The following is a 24,963-nucleotide window of genomic DNA, read 5'->3' as shown; positions in this document are numbered from 1 at the left end:
ACGTAACAACTAAACATTTGATCGCAACGCGCACGTAGACTTCTCTAGTTTAAAAAAAAAAAAAAAAAAACATATATAATTAAACAATTGGTAAATACATACTTTAATACTGTTTGGCAGTAACTTTATACCTTTTCCATCAGTTAGACAAATTGGACAAATATTCTCCCAACTATTCTACAAAATTGTGGGTGTAGCCAAAAGGTAATAGGCAGAGAATGAAAATTTCATGAAGAAAAGAGCAATTCTGCAAAAAGAGGAAAGACAAGACAACTTTACAATTTCTTCCAAACATAAACTGAATAATGGAAGCAAGCAATGAATAAGCTTACAGACAGCTTCACAGCTTCAATTGAGACGTAATAATGTACATATTGCAACTGATAAATTCTTCCATCAATCTTGTACAAAAAAAATAAAAAATAAAAAAAAAAATATACAGATCTGCACACTCAAGAGCACCAAGGCCAGAACTGCCCGTTTGGTCAAGCTGGCACACTGGTATTGTAATGGCTACATACAAACAGAACTTCACCGATAGATCATTTGGCGATTATCAAGCAAGGGAAGGTCAAGAATGCCATATACTTCAACCTCGGCCATGGAATCACAAGTATTGGAATTTCCAGCAATCAAGGGAATCTAGCAGCCAGTCTGGCGATTAATTCCATATTAAAACTCTGTAATTCTGTATGTAATCCTCTTTCAAATAACCAAAGAATTACACCTTATACTAAGGTTTTGACACAACAGGTATACAACAATCATCATCCTCAAGATCGCTAAAAGAAATCTCATCTGCAATTCCAACATGTATAAGGCTTCCACTCTGTCCTAAGCAATCATCTTCAGGCCACTCATCACTATCATCATCGTCAATAAAACTTAAAACAGGTCTCTTGAACATTTGGCCAGCTAGTATGTTCAAATTATCTGCATCTGTCAATTGTTTCTCATCAATAATTGACTTATCAATAAATTGCAGCTCGTTACTTATGTGTTTTTCCACATCCGAATCAACTGTGGAAGAAGTGGCAGGCTCAGAAGCAAACGTCCAGGAAGAAAAGGTCTCTGAATGCTCATTCTGTGTGGATCTTGGAGTACTATTATTATCAAAGTCAGCACTTAATCTTGAATAGAGGCCAGCATGGTTCCATTCTGAATCTTTCTTGGTTCGCTTTTGTTGCTCTTGCATCCACTTTGCTCTGGCTTTTACGACCTGAGCAGCAAAATTATTATTCATTCAATAAAATAATAATTAAAAATAAAGTAGTTGAATTAAAATTTTGCAAGACCAAAGTAAAACTTAACAGCAGAAACATCTTTCACTTTCAGCAAAGAGCTGAGCAAGTTATGTACAATGCTAAATAATGTACAAGAAAGTCAAAAATATTGAGCTAAGACATAATTAATATGTTATACAACAAAAAAGATTAGGGAATCTGATGTAGCACTTCCAAATTAGTTGTTAGTTCACTACCAATAAAAATATGCAAAAACCATAAATCACATATCAACTCAAATTTTGAGTACATTATGAAAGGTTTTCAGTACCTTCAAACTTTCCACTATGATGTAGTGGGTATGTTTGATTATCATATTGGGTATGTTGATGGCTAGTAAAAATCACTTAGGCAAGAAGTTGAGAAAATCTCAACCAAAAGTGAATGACTAGACAACATCACTGCAACTAAATTAGTATCACACAAAACCATAGCAGATAGGGATGAGCAAAGCAACCTTTTCTAGATTCTGAGATTCAGAACCTGTTGCAACTGATTCTTCAAAATCGGAACTCGAAACCACTGGGTACCAATATCTTTTGAGGGTCTCAGACTCTCAGTCATTTAATAGATTTGAATAAATTGGCTGTCAATTCATCAAACACAATAAAAAATCTACTACATGATTTGAGGTTAGATTGTTTTATAATTTGGGATGCATTTGCTATACAATAATTTGTTCTTCCAAAATTGGGATTGGATTTGGTTTAAAGATAATATTATTAAATTCTAGTTTGGCATTAAAACCGTTGTTAATCAGTTGCCCAGGTTCCAAATTTCCAATTTTTGATACCCGAAAATAGAGCTGGTAGATCAAGTTCCAAAACACCGGAGTGTAGCAGAACCCATATTTTTTTTATCATCCCTAATGGTAGACATGCAGCACTGCCGCATACATGAACATGGTAAATCCCAAAAACTGGATACCTAACAAAAATAGGTTATTGACAAGGACTACTAAAAATGTTGGGAAAATCTCAAGCAACAACGACAACACTATAAAAGATATGATAGTCACTGAAAAGTGAAAACCATGTAACCTTGTCTAACATAGATAAAGTTCTTCAAAATTTTCACATCAGCGGAATATTAAGATGTATGCATCAAATGCCTTAAACAAGATGGAAAGTTACAAGTTATTACTTGAAGAACATGCATGTGAGGACCAGTCATGTGCTAAACAATAGCATTGTAAACCAAGGTAGGCCAGCATATTTGGTAGTCACTATGCAAGTGATGATCAGTTGATGGATGGATAGTGAAAATACTCATGATGCTCCTTTCTTCACAATGTCACAGCTAGAAAGAATGATGATCACGACAAGGTATTCGTCACTTACAGTGCATATTTTAGGGTCAATCTTTGAAAGGTAACTGGGGACAAAGACGAGCTTATTATTAAAAGCCATAGTTTTAAAGAGAATCTAAAGATAGGTTAAAATGGCACCATTCAAACAAGAACAAATACTCTGCTAAAACGAAAATCATTTCATCATGTGATTTGATAGGTTTCAATCCAAAATATTTTAATAAACTCTAAGCTGTTTAGATTGTAATGGAATAGTTTGGAAGCTAGAATAGGTGCTCCCTTGTAGTGTTGACTACGATTTTTTGCTGGTCATTTGGCGTTATATTATTCTGAACTTATTAAATGACTTTCTAGTGAAATTACTAGTAAGCAGGGAAGACATGGTGCTGGAACTCACCTGCAGGATTGCATTTCATCTCATACAAGAGCTTAAAGAGATATTTTCCACAAGGCCTACAATGCCGGAATATTTACAGATGAACACTAACCCAGATTTTATATTATCCGAGGCTAAAAGATAAGTAGAGTCAATATTTCACAAGTAATTAGAAGCTCTGCATGTCTGAAAAATAAGGACATATTCGGGGGGGGGGGGGGGGGGGGCAATGTTTGATCCTTCAACCTTTTGCTTAAAAATACTCCGTAACACTACTTAACCGCTATGCCACAACTCTTTATATACGCAATTATTAGACATCATATTAATTATAGTACAAACTCATAAAATACTTAGGGGAGTTGGGCCCCTGCCTGCCCTAACAAAGATCCACCCCTGGTCATATTCAGCTTAATATGATGTGATATTTGTCTTACTGATATTAATGGATTTATGGTCATACTATTATCATGGATGGAGTATGATATAGCACAGGTTAAATAGTCAGGAATATTAAAACAATAAGGGCCTTGAATAAGATGAGCTAAGCATAGCCTATATCCAAATATTGATGGCATTCAATCTTCAACAAAAAGATTTCAACCCCAAACTGATGCTAAACTGCTACCCCATCTATATCTGTTATTCTTCCTTAAAAAAATTTTGTCTCACAAAAAGATTCCAGATAGGAATAACAAATAGAGACAAAGGGACTGGTAAGTTCATTTGTACAGACAAAATTTTTGGGTGCTAAGATCCAAAGTCTGAGAGGTACCTCGCAATTCAAAAGTCTCTCTACGGCTGAAGAATGAGCGTGTTCTTGGGGTCGACGATGGAACGAAGAACTCACCCCTAGATACAGCTTTTTCGTACATGTTCACTTGCATCACATAAACAACTAACACAAGTGCTCTCTGAACTGTGCAATAAGGTCACCCATAACACGGCTCTCCTACTTGAGTTAATTTAGCACCAGGCCATGCTATTCAACGATATAGTAAGAATGACACCATAACCTAACAACTAGTATTGAAAACGGGTCTCCCTTTGATTGAGGGAGGTTGACGTCTAGTTAATAGGGCCCCCACTTTCCAATCATTAAGAAAAAAGAAATTTTTTTAAAAAAAAAAAAAAAAACACCAAGTAAAGCTTGTTTATTATTTTTTCTGGCCCAAGGGAGTTTACTCAACCCATTTCCCAGTCTCTCACACTGCTCAAGTAAGTGGCGACTCCATATGAGGACCTCCTTCCCTTCTTCCCACTCTCCGTTCACACACTTCTTTGAAGTGGAGGAGGAATGGTGAGCAGGAGGACCAATGTTACATGGTAAGCGGTACAATACAATTTGTTGTACGAGGATGCAGAACACTACTCATAGCATATCGTGTATGCCCAAGAATAAAATGAATGAAAATGATAAGCAAAAAATACTTCGATGATGTGGGTCCTAGGCTTGTTGAACCAAGTCAGGGGTACAGCAAATTAGATTGCATTCTGGAATGCACAATTTTGGTTTGCAATCAGGGGTTCATACCCCTAATGAGGACTGACGTGGGAGAATGCTGTTAAAGGGAGCTAGGAAAACTCTACATAATCTAATAAATGGATTTTGGCATAATCACAACACAAAGGAGCAGACTAAAACAGTCATTTTAAAGACTACGAAGAGTACAAACATGGTATTGATCAATGCTAAAAGGAAGACTTCAATTAGTATTCCATTACCACAAGTCACCCTACTTCACCACAAGTCAGCATCACATTTCCAAAAAGGAAGACTTCAATTAGTATTCCATGACCACCCTCTTAGCAATAAATAGAAAACAAAAAAAATTCCAGAAACTAATCACCCTCTATACTAGAAAGGATCACCCTGAATGATGATCAAGTCATTTGAGATGGCAAACTAAGGGTTAAGGTATGGCGCATAGCTCCTATATGGCAATGTAGTAATAAAGTTAAATATGTAGTGGGCGTATAAAGTACAATTTAATAGGTAAATAGTATCATTTAATGTTGTATTAGTATAAATATTATGCTAAAAGTACAAATAAGTATGTAAATGATACATCAAAATATTATACTACTCTAAGATATAATAGTACTACTAAGACATAATGGTACAATATACATGTATAATAGTACAAAAAAATGTACCACTGAAATCATAAAAGTACCATTTTAAATGCGCTTTTCCACTTTTGCCCTCCTATATGCAACAAATGTGACTACGCGACAAGATGCACTCCAAACTAAGCACCGAAACATTAAGATAAGCAAACTCATACCAAATAGTCCTTGTCAACTTTCGTCGTACATGACCAGTTGACCGTCTATTCATGGAATAAGCTTTAGCATCAATTTTACTTAACACCCAGTCAAGCAACAGCTCCAAGTATACATCAGCATTTTAAATAAGGAAAAATTGATAAAAATAATCCCAACTTTCACCAATTTGCTCAAAATAATCCCAAGATTATTTTTAAATAATCCGAACTTTGGGGTTTATTCGCTCAAAATGGTCCGAAATGACCAGTAATCTGTTAAAAAGGTTTTTTTTTTTGTGTTTAAATGACATGTGTGAGCACATAAATGGTTGAAAATTTAAAAATAATAATAATAAATAAATAAAAAAAACACCCAGCACCAACCCACGATAACCCCACCACCACCCACGTCCGACACTCCGGCATCCCTCCTCCCACTGCCAGACCCCCCCTACCGCCGGCACTCCTGATTCCCGCCTCCCATCGACCCAGATCCTCTCCCCTACCGCTGGCATCCCGACGCCTTTTCCCCCAAAATGCACACCCTGAAACCACCTAGTTAAACCCGAAATCCTTAAAAAAAAAACTCAGCCCACCGCACAAACCACCCAAATCGCCGCTCCCACACCCTCGGAACCCTAGCGCTAGGGTTCCAAAGGTGGGAAAGTGGCGATTTGGGGGGTTTGCGTGGTGGTTTGGATGTTTTTTGGGTTTCAGGTTGCGGTATAAGTTAGGTGATATAGGGGGAAGGAGGAGAGAAGTGTGAGCGCCGACGTGAGGTAGGGTCTGCGACGGCGGTTGGGGATCCGGAGGTGCGACGGGCCGGGAAGAGGGTGGTGGACCGGTGGTAAGGTAGTCGGTGGATGGTTGATTTTTCATTTTCTGAATTTTTTTCCAAATTTTTTTCAACCAATCACGTGATGACACATGTCGCATTAATTTGATATAACAGATTGGGTGACCGGTTGGGATCATTTTGAGCGAATGACCCTCAAAGTTCAGATTATTTATAAATAATCCAAATTTGGGATTATTTTGAGCTAATCGGCGAAAGTTGGGATTATTTATCAATTTTTCCTTTAAATAATTCAAAACACTAACACCAGTAAAAAATAAATAAATAATAGAGTTTAATACAGTGATGTATTAAGATAATTTTAATTTATAGAAGTAGAATTTTGAAAATAAAGTTTGGAAATAAATAAAGCTTTGAGAAGCAAAAATAATCATAAGGTATGTCCGTATGTGTATTAATCCAACAACTTAGTTTTTTCAAATGCTAGTTTTTTACAAACAATTTTTGGTCGGTGACTTCTAATTGTCAATAAAAAGTATATCAACTACTTTTATTTACAACCCAGTGCTTAAGTAGGCCATCTTCCTAGTTTAGACCCATTGAAGCAAATAATAGAGTGATTATTGAATTGAAGAAAAGATGACTATATTAATGAAATAATTCCACAACAGAGCAATCGCGTTTTGTTTTTTTGGCATTGCTTTTCATTTAATATCTAGTTCTTACAATACTTCAAATTCATCCATGATTGCACCTCCCTAATCTCATGGTCATTGCACGATGAAACATTATAATTTGTACCTGCTTTGTTCCCTCTTACAAGTCAAATGGCACTCAGTTACATATGACAAGACAAGAATTTGTTTTCCAATCTTTAGATCAAAGAAAAAGGCTGCACAAAGAGCTCTACTTTGAAACTCTCAACCACGATAATGTTCAAAATAAACCTTTTTATAATATTGATATTCGGCAGCTCACCCTCGTGGAAAGCATGAAATTTAGAAAATTCATTATGACCTTGCACAACAAAAAAGAATGCTAAAGAGACTCACCTCAAGTGTAGACAGCAGATCAACATCCTTCTTATTAAGTCTCGAATGCAAAAGAACAAAATAGACTTTCCAGAAAAACCCCACGCTCATATGGGCTGGACAAAGTTCAATTTTGAGTGCTGCTAGCCTCGGTGAGAGGTATTCAACAGCTTGAGCATGCCTCTTCTGAGACTCTGACATGGGAAAATCTACAAATCATATCAGCAGCACAAGTTAGTAAGCTATAGATAAGAAGTGAGCTTGCTCAAACTTTCTGTGCTTATTACTGATAACCAAATTATCAGCCATTTGAGTATAAGCCCACAGATATGGCACTGAAAATTATCTCTCTCTGATAAACTTATTTTCCAATATTCCATAATTAAATAATAACCAAAGGTGATTGAAGTCACTGTTAATCGATTCAAATCCTTCCTACAGATTCTCAAAAGGATATTGGCTCAAGCAATAAACCCGCCAAAAGTCAAAAACAACAAATCTCCACCAAGCAAACAGCGAACAGAAAAATACATGAAATAGTGCAATGGATACGATTCCACCTTTACTTGGATGATTTATTGCACACATAAATCGACTCCGCAATGATACAAGCTTAAAACGCAATTTCTCTACAACAAATTAAAACAGGTACAGATAGAAGCAATTGCAATGATTAACAAGACGACAAGAAACTAAAATCGACTCCGCCTGAAGCAATTGCAGACAGTTTCTACCATTTCAAGACGCCAATCCTCAGCTTCAATACGTATACTTGATCCAAAAACGTCCCTCTTCGCATCAATGATTCAATGATGCCAATGTCACAATAAATCAAACAATTTCACAATTTCCACTTTCAAACAAATGAAATCATAAAAATGGTATCTTCATATAAAAACTTAGACCAAATTGCATACAAACAAATGTACAGACACAAAACCCACAATTCCAAGTGTATTCAGAACATCTCAAAAAAAAAAAAAAAAAAAAAAAAAAAAAAAAAAAAAAAAAAAAAAAGGACTAAAGTTTGATATACCTTCAAAGTCTTCATCATCTTCAACAGGAAAATCCAACCAAGTTTCAGGATGATGTGCAATATTCCCAGCAAATGTCAAAACCTCATCAGTTAATCCCACAGCTTCGTTTATCCAATCATCATCTTCCTCCTCAACTTTCTGCAATCCCAATCGATGCAAACTCAAACTCGATTCACAATTCTCGAAATTCCTATTCCCAATTTCTGAATACTTTCCATCTTCCGTTGAATTCAAACCATACACCAACGATTCATCATCATCTTCTTCTTCATCGCCCGAAATCGATTCCGAACGATCCAACTCAGGAACAACACAATGATCATGCGAAGACGAAGAACAAGCTGTAGAAGGAGGAGGAGCGAGAAAATTTGCGACGCCCCAAAGTTGACGAGTTAGGGTTTCTTTGAATTCGTTGAGATCATCTTTAACACCACGCAGATCTCCGTCAAATTCTACATTTTCTCTCTCCTCAACGGAGGTTACCGACGGCGGCGATTTTTCGCGACGGCGGTTCGGCGGAGATGGTGGCGGAAGAGTGGTATCGTTGTCATCGTCGATGCGGAGGGAATTGGAGATGGAGCGAGCTAGCCATGACATATGGGGAAAATTTTGAATTCGAAAATGGAGGAATCAGAATTCAGAAATTTTGATTCCTTTATTTTTTGCCTTAATTTCTCAAGTATTTTTTTCCTGAGATTGTGTTGGTTGGATATATTGCGTTGAAAATGTTTTTCAAATTTTATAATTAGGGACATAATTATGATTGAGTTGTTTAATTTGTGGGCTTTGTGGGTAGTTCAACATTATGAGAGAATTTATTTTTTGGGAGGATTAGGATGGAAAGGTACCCACTTAATGATGATTGTGATTTGTGACACATTTGATGATACTAGGGTTGCTCTACGCGCGCGTTGCGCTCGGAGCAGTTTTGTAGAATCATTTATGAAAAATGCGTTGGTGTAATTACGTTTAGGGTTAGTATATGATCGTTCGGGGTTAGTGTATGATCGTGTGCAAATAATGTCGAGTCAACAAGGTTTACCTCTTCAACCAGTTCCTCCCAAGTCATTTGGAACTTGGGAGTGATAAAAATTAAAAGGGTATTAAGTTGGGATTTAAAAAAAAAAAAAAAAAAAAAAAAAAAAAAACCCTAAAAGTTGGGATTAATTTTGACCGATATTATAAAGATGGGATTAATAATGACAATTTTTCCCATTCTTAATATTCCATATATTTTTCGGTTTTTCCATTATATTTGAAGGGAAAAGTGTAGAGCGATTTTGATTTAAAAAGTTAAGAAGTAGTAATTTGTAAATGTAGGGTGTTCTAAGTCATTTGTTATGAAAAAGTTGTTTGGAAATTGAAGAATTTTGCTCATAGTAATTGTGATTAATCGAACTTATCATATTGACCATGGCATGGGGTGCAGACGTTCGCATGCAAATTTGGTGCGGAGGCTTCGCCGGTACATTTTGATTTAATTTTGATTTGAAAAAGGGGACAGAGGAGAGAGAAAGAGAAGGGAAGAGCCAAAGAGGTGCCACACAAACTGTTGGGTGCGAAAGTCCGAACCCAATAGTTTGTGCCAATAATTTATACGCAATAAAAAAAATAAAGTTATTTTTAAAATTCCTTTCAATTTTATTTTTTTAGATACCAATGGGCAGAATTCATTTTGGTTTTTGCACAAGGTAAAAAGTAGCTATTTTTAATTTGACATGAGTGGTAAAGTTGATAAATAAGCCATGAAATTCTTGAGAATTGCAGTATGGGACTATGGGCCTTGATTAAGACAGAAATCACTTTGTGACATTATTGTTGTACCAGGACATAAATTATATCATTAATATTAGAAAAGCAGAGAATAAATAATAAATTACTATTAACATCAACAAAATTAATTTAGTAGATAACACTATGTCTATATCTATAATCCAATACAATTCTAAAGTATCAGCCAACTAAAAAGAGAGAGTACATATCTTGTATCGATCATAAATCACTATGATTAGATAGAATCTCTATGACCTCCCACCGTTCACAACATCCCTTGCATCTCAATGCAGTGGAAGAGTAGAGGCGCTGGTTTCCTTCGGTCAAGTTTTTATAATTATGACACCTTAACTCAAATTCATTGCACAAGAAAAACAGCACAAAATCTCAATCATTAGGATGCATTACAAGAGTATACAACAGTATGAATGAGTATGAAGCTTAGTCTTGTCTTCTTCTTCTCTTCCATGATGGTAAATTGGTGATTAGTTGTGGCTGAAAACTAAGTGCATATGAGACGATGAGAAAAATATAGAAATGCATTCTAAACAGCCAAAGTTTTTATGATTTACTGTATATATAAAAAGCAACAGGAATGAATAAACCAAAAACCAACACATATAACTAAACTATCACCCAATCACATAAATTGAACAATTTTAAGATTTTCTAGACTACAAAGCAAGAACTATATCTAAGTTAGTGGGTTTAACTGTATTTTTGAAAGTGAAAATCAACTCTCACAATCCCTAAACATCATATCAGATTTGTTGAGCGAGGTATACAAGTATATATTTTGTGCATATGACATAATTTTCCAAATAAAGACTGAAGCACACAAATTTTGATATTTTAATAAAATACATGTAGCAGGATAAGTAATAAGCTTTCCTCAATTTAATAATGCCACTTCCAACATGATAGAAGGTGATAGTTCAGAGGAAAAAAAATCGATTAAAAAAAAAAAAAAAACTCACACTGATCGAACAATATTCACTACTCCCCTGGTATTAAAAGCTCTCTCTCTCTCTATCTATCTATTATTATTCTACATCACAATAATTGTTTATTTTTCATCTCTCATCACCAAATTAAACTTTTCACTGCAAGTAAACCAAAACAGCTTGAACCAAGCAAATATATAGACTAATTCAAAATTCAAAGTTCTAGTTTTCCGGCACCCCAGTTAAGTTCCTTCAAGATTGGTGTTTTTCGGTACCCAGGTTGTCCCTGATTGTGCAGCAAAGAGATGCTGTAAAATTTGCTCTTGACTTCTCAGGAACTTCTTAAGCTCTACAGTATACAGGCTTTCTTGTTTTTTCATTTTTTTATTACGGGCTAAAAGATTAAACCTTATCTCATTCTTCGAGTACTTCTCAATGAGTTCTTGGATGACGAACTTAACCTTTTGCAGCCAGTCAGAGATGTCCCCCCAAACGCAAGGGTCAATGCTATGAGTCCCTCTTTTAGCCCATCTAGCTAGTACAAGACTCCTTCGTAGGTAAATAGTGCATAAAATGGTAGACATCATCATTCTTGATTGAAGCTTTCAGCTCTTCGGGGACAAAGGGTTCAATTCTAGCAAAACTATTACGTGTTGTAAAAAATGATAATAAAATTGAATTCAAGGCAGTTGAGTAGTTATGAAAAACAAAGGCTAGAATAAGAAACGGCCTAAACACGCTCAAGTGGCTAAGATTGTCAACCCCAGCAAGTCTCTCTCTTCTAAAGGTGGCCAAGGGTGAAGGAAAATAATCTATAAAAACCGAAACCAATTTGTTTTATCAAATTGGCTAAATCAAAGAACAAATGAACAACACTCAATCATAAATCCTATGTAAAGAAGAACACAATGTTGGGAGATGTTTTTACTATATATTAAATACATCAATGAATTATATAGTAGTCTTGAAACCCAAATCATCTCCCATTTAAATACCTCAATGGGTCAAGGAAGGAGCTAGAGAAGATGAAATTTTGTGAACAATGAGCTGCTCTCCTTTTTTTCTGCCTAAACATTCTGTTATCTCTTCAAATTTCCCCAGATATGTAAAACCTTAAATCAAATTTGGGCGAATTAATTGATAAAATAAAAAAATAATGTCCCAATTTTATTTTTTCGGTCAATTTCTCCAATTTCAGCCTCCATTTTGAAATCTCCTAAATTCTTAACCCCCCAAACCCTTTTTAGGATCTAAATTCGCTGGAAAATTTAGAGCATCCCACAAATTTAAGAGCAAATTAGAAATGAATGAACATAAAATGAAATAAAATATTCAAACCTTTTTGCCTTACCTTCAAACTAATTTATTAGAGAAGAAGGAAAGCAGCACAAGATTGTAAAATGGTCTACACGGTTTGAAGAATGATATACCAATCATGGTGGCGTTTGTTGACGACAAGGTGCTCCGACGCAAGTAAACAAAAGCAGCTCTGCTTTTTGTGGGATGATGGGGCAGAAGCAGAGTGTCTTCTTGATATAGCTGACAAGCTCCTTCAGACACGAGAAGCTTCACTTTTGCAATTTCCACAGCCAAGTAGGGGCACCAGTACAAACACGTTGAGCATGCCTTCCTTTCTTTAAACTGGTTTATGTTATTCTTTGTTCTTCCTTGCATGCTCGGGGATCAATCAGACAACTATTTCTGGCTTTCTGCTGGCACTCCTTTCAGCTCTGTACAGAGTCAACAGAGATGTGCAAAAGGAAAAAAAGTCAACTCAAATCTTAGAAGAAGAAGTGGCACAACAGCTTAGTCTTTCCTTTGATCAATTCTTACCATGAGGCTTGAAATTCTAGCTAATTACCAAGGATGAAAAATTGCAACAATAGAAGGTAGTTCTGATTGAATACAGGCTGAATGCAGAGTATGTATTCAACTTCAGAAAATATATAGAGTCAAGAAGTTCTGAGCAAGTTATACAAAATAAACTAAAATAACTCACTTTAAAGTATTTAAGAGGTCATATATTGTCCATAATCTAAAATTCTAGCTATAGAGGAACTCCAATTTCCTTATTTTCCTATTTCATCAACTCTTTTACAAGGAATCGAAGCTAAATACATAATCCAAATTGGCTAACATTTCGGAATGAAAGAACTGGATGCTGACTCTTGACAAACAGCTTCATTTACCTAAAAAGGCGGTCTCCTCCAAGAATAAGCAGGGTATGCAGGAGTAAAAACTGCAGAAGACTACCTTTTGTAGCAGAAGCAAAGCAATTTGTCCTGTCATTTTAACTTAATGAGCGGGATCTGGGTTGAACTTCACTGATTCCTTCCAGATGAGCTCTTTCACATTCTCTTCTGTCAAGGATGATTGCTCGAAATCAAAGCAGAAAGGTGCTGAGCAGATGGGCTCATCATTGATGTCATGGAGGGAGGCTAAGTATGGGTGACACAGTGCCTCGTCCACTGCAAACAGATTAGCACACAAGGAAACTTAATCAAAGAGGAACCAAGAGAGTTGCATAACGGGGGAAGAAAGCATCCATTTGGCAAGCAGATGTTTGGGTCTCTAAGCTCATCAAAAAAGGGATGAGTCAAACCTCGTAACAAAACCCATCTCACCCCAGTCACAGCCCTCCCCAATTCAACATAACTAATTGATCATGTCATTAAACTTCTATATAACACCATGATTCCAAGCAGAATAGTCCCATCAATAGTTAAAGCCTTAAACCCTCTCAACCAAATGCCTTCCTTTCTTTAAACTTGATTCCATTATTGTTTGTTGTTCAGATTCATAATTGGCTTAAGTTTGTAAATTTTAATAGTTGATTTATACAAACATGAGAAACCATTTGATTCCCAATTCCAATGTACACTGGAGCAAATCAAATTGTATTCTATGTACACCGGAACAAAACACCTTAAAAACACCATCATCAACGTCTAAGCTAGCGCAAACAAGAGAATGAGGGGAAGTCTTGGCCAATATTGTACCTCAATTTTCAGTATCTAACCTATAATTGCCAATCATAATCGAAAGTGGGGAAGTTGTATCCAATAACCCAGAAAATAAAAATTGAATTAATATAAGAAACAAAATATGCAGAATAGGCAACAACAATTATCATACCTTTTGCAATTTTGGATAAAAGACAATACGACGAAGACCCATTTGAATTAGACCCAGTTGACTCGGTGGTTGAGTTTGCTACTCAGATTCAACTGCTGCGGCCCATAGGCAACCAGTTTGCCTCCCTTTCCGTCTTTCATCTACTCCCACTGTACTCCGCCATCTCCTCCTCCCTTTCCGGTGAATTGATGTTCTAGATTGCGGTGGTCACGCCTGCATCTTTTAATTTTCCCATCTAAACTAAATTAAATAAATTCATGAAGTGAATTAGAAAAATTAATTGAAACAAAATATTATACAGTAATTAACATTAACAAAAATACCCACCATGAGATCTATCTCATATTCATTTTCTCTGTGATTATCTTGTTCAATTGTTGGCAACCATGCTAGTTGATCGATAGAGAGAGAAAGTGAGATGAGAAATCTGAGAAAGAAGAGGAGAGAGGAAAGAAAAGAGGAAAAAAATTAAGCAAATTTACATGAATCATAGAGAGCAAATGTAGAAGACGACAGGTGGTATCCATCAAACAAAAATAAAAGCAACTCATCAGAGACATAAAATGATGTTAAGTTGCTTTATCAGAATTCAGAAGGTGAAGATTCATTTGTTAGTCTTATTTGTCAACATCATCCATCAGGGAAGAGAAGAAAAGAGCAAAAAACAACGTGACTAATTTCAAGGTAAAAAGCAAGGTTGCATGAATCATCAAAAGGGCAGAAGGTTAGAAGAAGATATGTGATTTTCTTAGAATGAAAAAAAAAATAAAAAAAACCACACATGTCCCCCACACATGTGAGCACTATTCATAAGGGAAACAAGTGAAACATTTTAAGGGTTGTAGATATCACATACTTTTCTATGTTTAAATTAAAAAAAAATAAAAAATAATAAGGTTTCGACTTCTTTGGGGTTAGTTATTTGACCATAACCAGATGTGCCTAGAAATAAGGTTTCAACTTCTTGACAGCCATGTAAAGAACGAAGCCAAAATTTTCAATAATGGGGTACTGTAGTTCAGCATTACTGAGTACATGGCTAATGAAATAGATCGGGAGCTGAATGTCGTCTCTCTCAGCAAGGAGAACAACACGGAGTGTAGTACTTCATATTTTTATTATACTACTTGTCCCATCGCGCGCAAGGCGCGCGATAGTCCAAAGTGGATAATTTTGGGTGTAGGTATGGTGTTCGTATTTTTTAGTTTTAATGTAAGTTTAGAATTGTATCTATGAAAAATAAATGATTATAATTTATAATTTATTATTTAATTTAGTATTATGTAAATTTAGTATTGCAATTATGAAAAATTCTAGTTTATATTTTAATTATAACTATGTTAGAACCCGTGTGATGCACAGTTTATATAAAGCCTATTTTTAATTTGTACATTTTAAATTTTTTTTATATTAATCAAAATTATGATATGGTATCTATTTTATGTTGTCTCATTCATAGTTCAATGTAGGAGATCATTTATTAGTGTGCTATTTAAAATTGTTTCAATTTCCTACAGTAAATTGATAGGTTTTAGTTGTAATGTAGAAGTTTATAATATTTAAATTTCAAAAATTAATATATATAGCTCTACAAAAAAATAAAAAATAAAAAAATAACCGATGACATCATCATTGCATTTAGGCGGGAATTTTTTTATTGAGAAAGCGACACGTGGGCAATGGTGATGTCATCAACTTTTGTTTTAGTAATAGTTAATAGATGTTTGTGGTGTAATATTTATAAATTATATGTAGTTGAATTTTCGAATAATGATTTTAAAAATATGTCTAAAAAAAGTTATTTAGGGGGGTTTATTACTAAAATAGTGTGTTATCAAGCATATTTGGAGCCATTAAATAGGACAAACAAACTAAATGGTCTTTTAAATGGTGGATCAATAATATTAGGGCTTATGGTTGTGAAAATTATTGTTTGGGCCAATTTTTTTAAAAAAAATCTCTCCTTTCAATTTAAAATAAGCCTCATGAATTTGGGCTTCCTTTGCACGCATGCAACATTATTCTATTATATTGGTTGTTAAAATCTTAGTTTGGTTAATTTCTCATCTTTTATCCCTCCTTTTTTTTCATTTTTCAGAATTTTCATTTTGGCTCTTCTCTTATTTTGTTATTCTATTTGCGTGGGAACAGGTCTATTTTTGAAGTATTTTTTTGTAAGGCTCTGTTTAAAGGTGAGTCCTTTGTTTTTTTACAATATTGAATTATTTGATTAATTTTGATTTGATTTAATTTTATGCTGTTTATTTATGTTAGTATATATATAATTTTGATATTAAATTAGTGAAATTGGTTATTTGTTGTTATAATGTGTATAAATTCATTGCAGTAGTTTGGTTTTAAATTTGTCTTAAGGAAGTAAAATTATTGTTAACTTTGTTTTGATTTTTCGTGGTTGATTTGTGTCATAATTTAGGGTTTTGGTATCAATTTAGTTAAATAATTAATTGCCGACAGATTGAATTATAAGTTAACTGTCATGGCATTTTTTTTTCAATTGTTGAGTAGCACAAATGAGGTGAAATTGTTAGTAGGGACTTAGGTGAAGGTATTGATAACTTATTTAAGGATGTATTTAGATGACTTGTTTTTGTTTATTCTTCTTAAAGATTTTTGAATTATAAAAAACTTTTTAAAAAGAGACAATTATAAAGGGCTTTGGAAATTCTAAAATGTAATTGAAGGAATTCTATAATTATGAAAATTAGTTGAAGTGTTAATTTGATGGCAAAATTACTATTAAATTATTAATGTTATAATAAGATACTTATAAATTATGTGATGAGGAAGAAAAGTAAGGTTAGTGTTCAAACAAGATACATTATTTCTTGTGTTCCTTACTTGTTAACGTTGTTTTTTGAGTTTACGACGACGTTATTTAGCTCTGCTCCACTCATCTTAGGTCTAATTCCAATTACTTTGGCTGGAAGGTTTGGATTTTTCAATCTTATGTCGTGAGGGATGTGTATGTGAGTCTACTTGCATATATTGTTTGTTTGTGTTGATTTTGATGTTTTTAGATTGTTTTAATTCATAGTTATTTTTACAAATTTAGTTTGTGGGTTTACTTGGACATGTTATGGTTTTGTTTCATTTGAGATATCAAGCGTGTAATTTACTAATTATGTTGTTTGATTTGATTGGAATTGGTGGCAATGCATCAAACCTGCAATAGACTTGAAGATGTTCATTTTTGAACTATTGCACCTCATCATGTTGGTGTTATTGAAATTGACAATAATAATTGATAATCATAATCTTTAAAATAAAGATCGTGTGTAAATTCAAGAACTGATATTTGTTAGTTTGTAATGATAAGGTGCAAATGTGCTAAGTTTATTTAACTTGAAAGTGGCTAACTTTTTGAATGAGATATGATTTGTTTACATTGTATAAAATTATGTATTAATTAGTTTCATGATTACAGGAACTATGAGTTTTTACAAAAATTTGCCACATCTAAAATGAAAATCAGAATTTTAGATCAAAATTAATTGAGAATTAGAACCAAATTTTATAAAGATGTAGACACCCATTTGTGTCTCCCCAAAACCAAACCCAGTGATGAATACCTTTCGCGTCGAACCATAATCGAATGAAGTGAAACTGTAAAAAGTCAAGTGTTGCGGTTAGTTTTTATTAAAATTCTTTCTCTCTGTTTTTGAAAACAACTCTATTTTATAAAATAGCCAATCCAGTTTAGTTTGGTCCGTTACAAGGGTCCAATAATATTATAGTTAGAATGTTAGATGGGGCTTACAAAAAGCTTTCCAACGATATATCATAAGCCCAATTCTGATGAATAGTGAGGAAGTGATGGCCAAAATACAAAATTGGGCCCGGTTTGTTCTTTACATGCGGCCCAATGATCTAGAGGAGGGCCCAATGTTAATTATTATTCCTAAAATTACTAGGATTAATTATAGTCTTCTAGAATTCTCTAGAAGGTTCTTTTAAATTCTAATAGAGTTAGGATTGATAATTATATTATAATGAGTTTTATTTGGAATAAAATATTATTATTTTATTAAATTACGATTTTAGCTTCTGTACGGATTCCATAGACCAAATTTGGTTAAAGATTGAATTCCGCGTGGAAAGCGCGTGAAACCAGGCTGTCGCCAAACGACAGGTCTGTCGCCACGCGACAAGCCTTGCCGCCACGCGACAGAGTGGTTTTGCGGCGACAACTTGTAGTTTTATTGCTTATCAAATTATATGTTTTTCCGGACTATTTTTATTATAAATAGGGTCCTGAAACTCCGTTTTTATTCAATCAACAATCAATTTAATTCTCTCTAAGCTCCCGTCTCTCTAGTTTTTCATAAACACAATACCGCACTCACAAGATCTTGAAACACCTAACCAAGTTCGAAGTTGCCTTCGCCCTAGACATGAAAGGTTAATACCTTCTGAGGGTTTGGTCCCAAATACAGTCTAAACTTTTTAACTCTTTATTTCATTTATTTAATTTAATTGTTTAATTTGATTATCTTCATTGAAGTTTACTAACGCGTGTATTCTGTTATTAGAAAGAGGTACGAGGCTTCAAAGTAAGTAATTAGCTTACTCCCTATTTTATTTCAATGTAGAAAGCATACTTAAATTTGTTTAATATTCCTAGTATCATGTTAGGATGTTTTTAATGCTTTCTAGAATCATGTTTAGGGTGCTTCTTATTCTTTCTAATATCATGTTAGCATCATGTTAGATCTAAAGCTTTGATTTTTATTGCTTAGTGACATGCAAGGATTTATTATTAATCTTGTTAGTATCATGCCTAGGATCTTGCTATTGTTATTAAGCTTTATTATTAACATGATTTTGATTGTTATTATGATCATGATTATTTTGTTGCTTGATTTATATTTATTGTTATTGCTTGATCACGCCTTTTATGCATGTTAAAGGGAATTTGTACTTGAAATCACGCTTAATAAGATAATTAATATTGGTTTAGGCTAATATGATTTTAATTCAAGTGATCGCCAATAATAGTTTTATTTGTGCATTAATATTCAACTAACATATATTAAACAGGTTTAGGGTTAATAAAATGTTTGCATGTTAGTCAAAAAGCGCATATGAATACAAGTAGAATAAAGTAGAGACCTATTTTATAGGGTGGGTCCCTTCTTTTGTAGATTGGATTCGTACCCTCATCCCCGAACCCTATTTGGTTCAAGACCTTATGGAGTTCACGATCTCATGGATCGTTAAGGGGTGTAATCGTTACACCTCGTGAACGGTTTACAAGTTCCTAAAACTTGTTGGCGACTCTTTTGCTCTCTTTTCTTTCCCTTTGGACGCCACCATTCTTTAGTGTATGATCACTGTGGGGTTCAAGCTTGGGGTTATAATGCTTGAAATATTCCCTACAGTTTTTGGCGACTCCACTGGGGAGGATTTCTATTTTAATTCCTGAAATTTATTTTGGCAATGATTTAGAATGAGCGGATGAGACTCGAAAATTCCTAAGTATTTCATGTGCGTAATTTTGATTAACATTATTGTCATATGCATAAAAAAGGTCCTCATTGGATAGACCATCCGAAATGAGTAAAAAGCATAAGATTTTTACACGTAGGAAATTTGAGAAATATCTTTCACAACTAGAATCAAAATAATACTTGTAGACACCCATTTGTGTCTCACCAAAACCAAACCCAGTGATGAATACCTTTCACGTCAAACCATAATCGAATGAGGTGAAAGTTTGGAAAAGTCAAGTGTTGCGGTTAGTTTTTATTAAAATCCTTCTTTCTGTTTTCGAAAACCCACTCTATTTTATAAAAACGTCCATTTCAGTTTATTTTGGTCCATAATAAGGGTCCAATAATGGTGTAGTTGGATGGGGCTTGAAAAGACCTTTTCAACGATATATTATAAGCCCAATTCCGATGAATAATGAGGAAGTTATGGCCAAAATACTAAACTGGGCCCAAACCGGATTTTACCTACGACCCAATGATCATGTGGAGGGTCCAAAGGTTTAATCATATTCCTAAAATAATTAGGATTGATTAGAATCTTCTATAAGTTTCTAAAATATCTTAATTATCCTTTTTTGAAAAGATAAGATCATGGAATTTGATTTGAATAAAACTTTCCTTTTTTAAAACTTTCCTAATTCTATTCGAATTTAAACATGTTCAAAGATAGTCAGATATTATTTTCGTGCCTCATATATTTTATCCAAATTTTATATGGTTGGATAGATCTTGAAATTATCTTTCCAATGATATATTATAATATTAATTCCGAGTTATAACGAAAAAGATATTAAAGAAATACGAAACTCTATCCAAAACTGACACCCTTTCACTATTTCGGCCATATCTTTTTATCTAAAAAAGATTTTAATCTGATTCTAATTGCTTGAAAAGTAGACTTCAAGAGCTTTCCAACAACATATTATATGACTTATTTGGACTTCTAGATCAAAAGATATGATAAAAACAAAATCCGCAAAAACTGTCTCTGTCGCCAAACGACAGGTTTGTCGCCTCGCGACAAGATAAATTTCTGGTGACAGGTCTAGTTTTCTGGCGACAGCATGGAGTTTTATTCCTTATCAAATTCTATGATTTTTCGGACTGTTTTCTTATAAATAGGGTCCTCAACCTCTGTTTTTAATCATCAATTCTCCCAATCAATTCTCCCAATCAATTCTCTCTATTCTCTCATTAAGAATTACTCAATTCTTTTCTTTTCTCTCTTTCTAAACCAACCTTTTACAAACACAATATTCCGCATTCACAAGACTTAGAATCACCTAGCCAAGTTCGAAGTTGCCTTCGTCCCAGACGTGCAAGGTTTAATATTTTCTGAGGGTTCGGTCCAAATCTAGTCAAAACTTTATTTAATTTGATTTCAATTTAATTATTTAATTCTTTATTATTTTCATTGAAGTTTACTAACTTGTGTATTTTGTTATTAGAAAGAGGTACGAGGCTTCAAAGTATGTAATCTTATTACTCTCTTTCAATGTAGAAAGCATGTTTATTATTGTTTAATTCCTAGTATCATGTTAGGATGTATTATTTATTGCTTTCTAGAATCATGTTTAGGGTGCTTTTACTCTTTCTAATATCATGTTAGTACCATGTTAGGTTTAAAGCTTTGATCTTTATTGTTTAGTGACATGCTAGGATTTGTTATTAATCTTTTTAGTATCACGCCTAGGATCTTGCTATTTTATTAAGCTTTATTATACCTTATCATGATTATCATTATATTATGATTGTTATTATCATGATTATATTTTGATTATGATTATTATTATGTTGCTTGATATTATTTATATTTTATTGTTATTGCTTGATCACGCCTTTTATGCTTGTTAAAGGGGAATTTGTACTTGAAATCACGCTTAATAAGATAATTAATAATTTGGTTTAGGCTAATGTGATTTTAACTCAAGTGATCGCCAATAATAGTTTTATTTGTGCATTAATATTCAACCAACATAGATAAACAGGTTAGGGTTAATATAATGTTTACTTGTTATTCGAAAAGCGCACATGAATACGAGCAGAACAAAGTAAAGGCCTATTTTATAGGGCGGGTCCTTTCTTTTGTAGATTGGATTCGTACCCTCATCCCCAAACCCTATTTGGTTCAAGACCCTCTGGGGGTTCACGCTCCATCTACCCAATCGAACGCTCCTGGAAACGACGGGTACATCCGAGTTTGTGAATCCACCAAACCGTGGAAGCAAATTTTTAACTTGCGGGGTCCCATCCTTACGCGCCAACCCTTCCAAAGGTAAGGCTTCCGCGCGATGCATCCGGACTCATAACCATGTACCCTCTTTGACTAACCCATATCCTTGAACTTTAGAGAACTAGAGCCATGGTTAGGTTGCAAACTCATCGCATCATGTTGTGACTATTTGAACTACTTGCGCATTCTTTGCTTGCGCATACTCTATATGCGCTAACCGTTTGTTTGACTTGTGTTTAAGTCTAAATAAACCGATTAATGACTAAAAAGGAATTTGTCTAAATTAATTAATTTAACCAATTAAAGACTGATAAATTAATGGATCTGACTTAGTACGACTTTAGGCAAGTCCCCTTAGAGTGAAATTACTGGAAACAGTCCAGGTTAATGTTCCAGCAATGGCGCAAAAATTTGGGTTGTGGCGCCTCTATTTACTGTCTGTCGCCTGGCGACAACTCTGTCGTTTGGCGACAGGCTTTAAATAGTGGCGACAGTTTTGTTGTTCCGGCGACAGTCCAGATTCTCACTCGAGTCATCACGAGGAGTTTAATTAAACAGTTTGCTGGTCAGTTTAATCAATTTATTACTGGTTTTAGCCATTTTAAATTTTTAATTGAGTCTAAACACTTAGTCCCATGGTCATACACGAGAGTCAAAGCATGTCACTTGCACTCACTTGTAAAACACTCTTAACATGTTTGTCACACCATGACCACGTCTAGAGAGCCTTGAATGCGTGTTTTTCCGTCATTTTTTATGGGGAGTAAGTCGGATATTAATCCTCCAATTAAACAAATTTTTTGAACCCATTCCCAAAAATATGCACCCTATTTTTGCTTTTTTGCTTTCTTTTTTCTTTTAAACCATAAAATCAAAGTCAACTTGAGTCAAGTTATTAAAACGAATATGGTTTAATTTACAGCACGTGGTCAAGAAAGGAAGGGCGTCTAATCAAGGACAACACTTTCGTTCAAGTTTTACTTTTTGATAAGCCGATTGGTAGGAAAAGGAAAGCTAAGAAGATAATGGCAAGTCAAGAAGAACTCAACGAAGTTAACGGACAAGTGGCTACTATGGCTGAAATGTTGAAGAACCTAACTCTTCAAATTAATTACCCTGCAAGACAACAACAAATGGAGCTCATCCAGGAGAGTTTGAGCAAACTATCCAATGACTATAGATTCCAGGGCATTAGCTCGCAAGGGGTCTCGGTGGATAAGGATCTTCTTCCGCAGAAGTTCAATGCCAACGACATCCCAAAATTCAAGCCTATGGACAACCCTTATTTTCATTTAAAAGCATTTGAAACTGTAATGAATATTAAGGGAATAGATAAGAAAGCTTTTCATTCTGTGTTTTCTTTATCTCTAGAAACTGTGTGTCAACAGTGGCACTTTTCTCTTGATAAAGAGAAAACCTCTAGTTGGGAGTTTATGAGGAACTTTACTCCTATTAGTATGAGTTATGACACCGCGTTTGATCGCCTACACGCAAAAGGTCTTATAACTCCTATTGGACCGTTTGGGGACCCACCTGTCGAAAAGAGAACGGCTAGCTAGAACCCCAATGCACACTGCAAGTATCATCAAGGTAGGGGCCATCTCACGGAAAATTGTTGGAAGCTAAAGGAAGCTATCCAAGATCTAATTGATAATAATAAACTTCCATTGCCTCCTGCAAGCAAGAAGCTAAGTATTAATAGTGCACCACTGTCGGATTCCTTAGCCATTCTGATGAGGAAAATCAAGTTGACCCCTCAAATCTTATTAAACCCATCGAGGAGGAAGAGGAAGTCTTCGAAGACGCTAAAGATCACTTTCCTTGTGGGCAAGAACCCGCAACTTAACAAGAAGTGGGCATTCTTATTGAGGTCATCTTGCAAGCAAGCGATTTGTTACGTGAGGCCATGGAAGTGGTAAAACAGAAAAAGCAAAAGAAGCTACTCAAGAATAGGCCTCCACCTAAGGAGAAGAAACCATTCTCTCTCCAAGTAATAGACACACCTAAAAGGAGTAATAGGCCGTACACTCCAATTGGGACAACTTATGCAAACATGTTCAAAATGCTCTCCGAGAATGGTAAAATTTAACCTCTCGAACCGAGACCATTTGAGTCACTTAAAAGGACAGTTAGATATTATTGTCCATATCATCAATCGGGAGGACACACAATAGAAACTGTTTCAAATTCAAAGAAATGGTTCAACGATTGATTGGTAGCAAGAAACTAATTCAAATCCCACATCAACAGGATGCTACCATTTATGGGGTTTGGGATAGTGATGACGAAGATTTCTACCTTAAAGATGTCGAAGAAACTCCACTTTCGACTATATATCCAGTAGGTGACATTTGGGACGAAGAGGATTCACCTATTGATGTCCTCACGAGGTCCGGGAGAATGCAACCTCCCATTACAACACAACCTATCTCTACTATTCAACAAGTTCCCATATCAATCATAGAGGACAACGATGTTGTCAAACGGTTAAAGAAGACTAAGGTCGAGATGAATGTATGGAAACTTCTAGCTACATCCCGAGAACATAGAGTTGCAGTCATGGATGCTCTAGCTAAAGTAGGACTAGATTCGGACACCACTCTTGAGGGGTTGGCTAACTTCCTCACGAGTGATCTCCCAAGTCCCATCAATTTGATCACCTTTTCCGACAAGGATCTACCACCGGAAGGTGACAAGCATAATAAAGCTCTTAACCTCACAGTAATCTGCAAGAGAATGAACGTCCCTATGACTCTTGTAAATAATGGATCGACAATTAATGTTTGCCCACTTAGAACTGCGAGGATGTTAGAATAAGAGATGAGGATTTATCCCCATCAACACAAGGAATAAGAGCCTACGATAACTCACGTCGCCAAGCACTGGGCACAATTACTATGAATATAACGGCGGGAGCAATCGAACATACTACTACATTCCAAATGGTAGACATTAAGGCTTAGTTCAATCTACTATTGGGACGCCCTTGGCTTCATGACCTAAAGGTTGTCCCTTCATCTCTTCATCAACAAGAAAAAGCCATAGTTGGAGGAATACCGATTACTATCGATGCTTCACCTATGAGAATCAAAACAATAGAAAATCCACTAATCAATGTGGAGCATGATGAGAACGATAAAGATTTGTGGGGCTTTAATGAAGAGGTTTCCTTGATACATGAAGATGAAAGGATCCCTCTTCGCTACGACCTCCACTTAAACATGGTAACTAACGCTATCTTGAGAAAACAAGGGCACTTTCCTAGAATG

At 35.0% G+C, this 24,963-nt stretch overlaps 1 protein-coding gene and 1 long non-coding RNA gene across 6 annotated transcripts; both read right to left on the bottom strand.

The window, feature by feature from the left end:
• Positions 1 to 267: 267 nt before the first annotated feature.
• Positions 268 to 8,951, bottom strand: LOC145614986 (uncharacterized). The gene is made up of 3 exons (XM_081670070.1): positions 8,099 to 8,951; positions 7,084 to 7,271; positions 268 to 1,219 (listed from the first exon to the last, which is right to left on the bottom strand). The coding sequence occupies exons 1-3, from the start codon at positions 8,694 to 8,696 to the stop codon at positions 734 to 736; spliced, it is 1,272 nt and encodes a 423-aa protein (XP_081526196.1). The 5' UTR covers positions 8,697 to 8,951; the 3' UTR covers positions 268 to 733.
• A 1,011-nt stretch (positions 8,952 to 9,962) lies between these two features.
• LOC145614330 (uncharacterized) lies at positions 9,963 to 14,797 on the bottom strand. Of its 5 annotated transcripts, none has more exons than XR_014107093.1 (4): positions 14,279 to 14,797; positions 13,952 to 14,191; positions 13,006 to 13,284; positions 9,963 to 12,546 (listed from the first exon to the last, which is right to left on the bottom strand). It is a non-coding gene; the product is annotated as an uncharacterized LOC145614330 (long non-coding RNA). The 5 variants fall into 5 exon arrangements; XR_014107092.1 differs by lacking the exon at positions 9,963 to 12,546 and having other exon boundaries at positions 12,566 to 13,284; positions 13,952 to 14,186; positions 14,279 to 14,340; positions 14,434 to 14,797; XR_014107089.1 differs by lacking the exon at positions 9,963 to 12,546 and having other exon boundaries at positions 12,566 to 13,284.
• Positions 14,798 to 24,963: the final 10,166 nt, after the last annotated feature.

This window comes from Chenopodium album, chromosome 25 (genome assembly GCF_948465745.1).
Source record: "Chenopodium album chromosome 25, dcCheAlbu1.1, whole genome shotgun sequence".
In the NCBI taxonomy this organism is placed as follows: Eukaryota; Viridiplantae; Streptophyta; class Magnoliopsida; order Caryophyllales; family Amaranthaceae; genus Chenopodium; species Chenopodium album.
Note: the sequence above shows the minus strand (reverse complement) of the source record. Positions and strands in the feature narration are given on the sequence as shown.

What these genes read in the sequence shown, in the direction of transcription:
- LOC145614986 (XM_081670070.1), bottom strand. Translation starts at nt 8,696, where the DNA reads ATGTCATGGCTAGCTCGCTCCATCTCCAATTCCCTCCGCATCGACGAT. An exon ending in AGATGATGAAGACTTTGAAG is followed by an intron (nt 7,272 to 8,098) that starts GTATATCAAACT and finishes TATGATTTGTAG; the next exon opens with ATTTTCCCATGTCAGAGTCT. An exon ending in ATCTGCTGTCTACACTTGAG is followed by an intron (nt 1,220 to 7,083) that starts GTGAGTCTCTTT and finishes TTTGCTGCTCAG; the next exon opens with GTCGTAAAAGCCAGAGCAAA.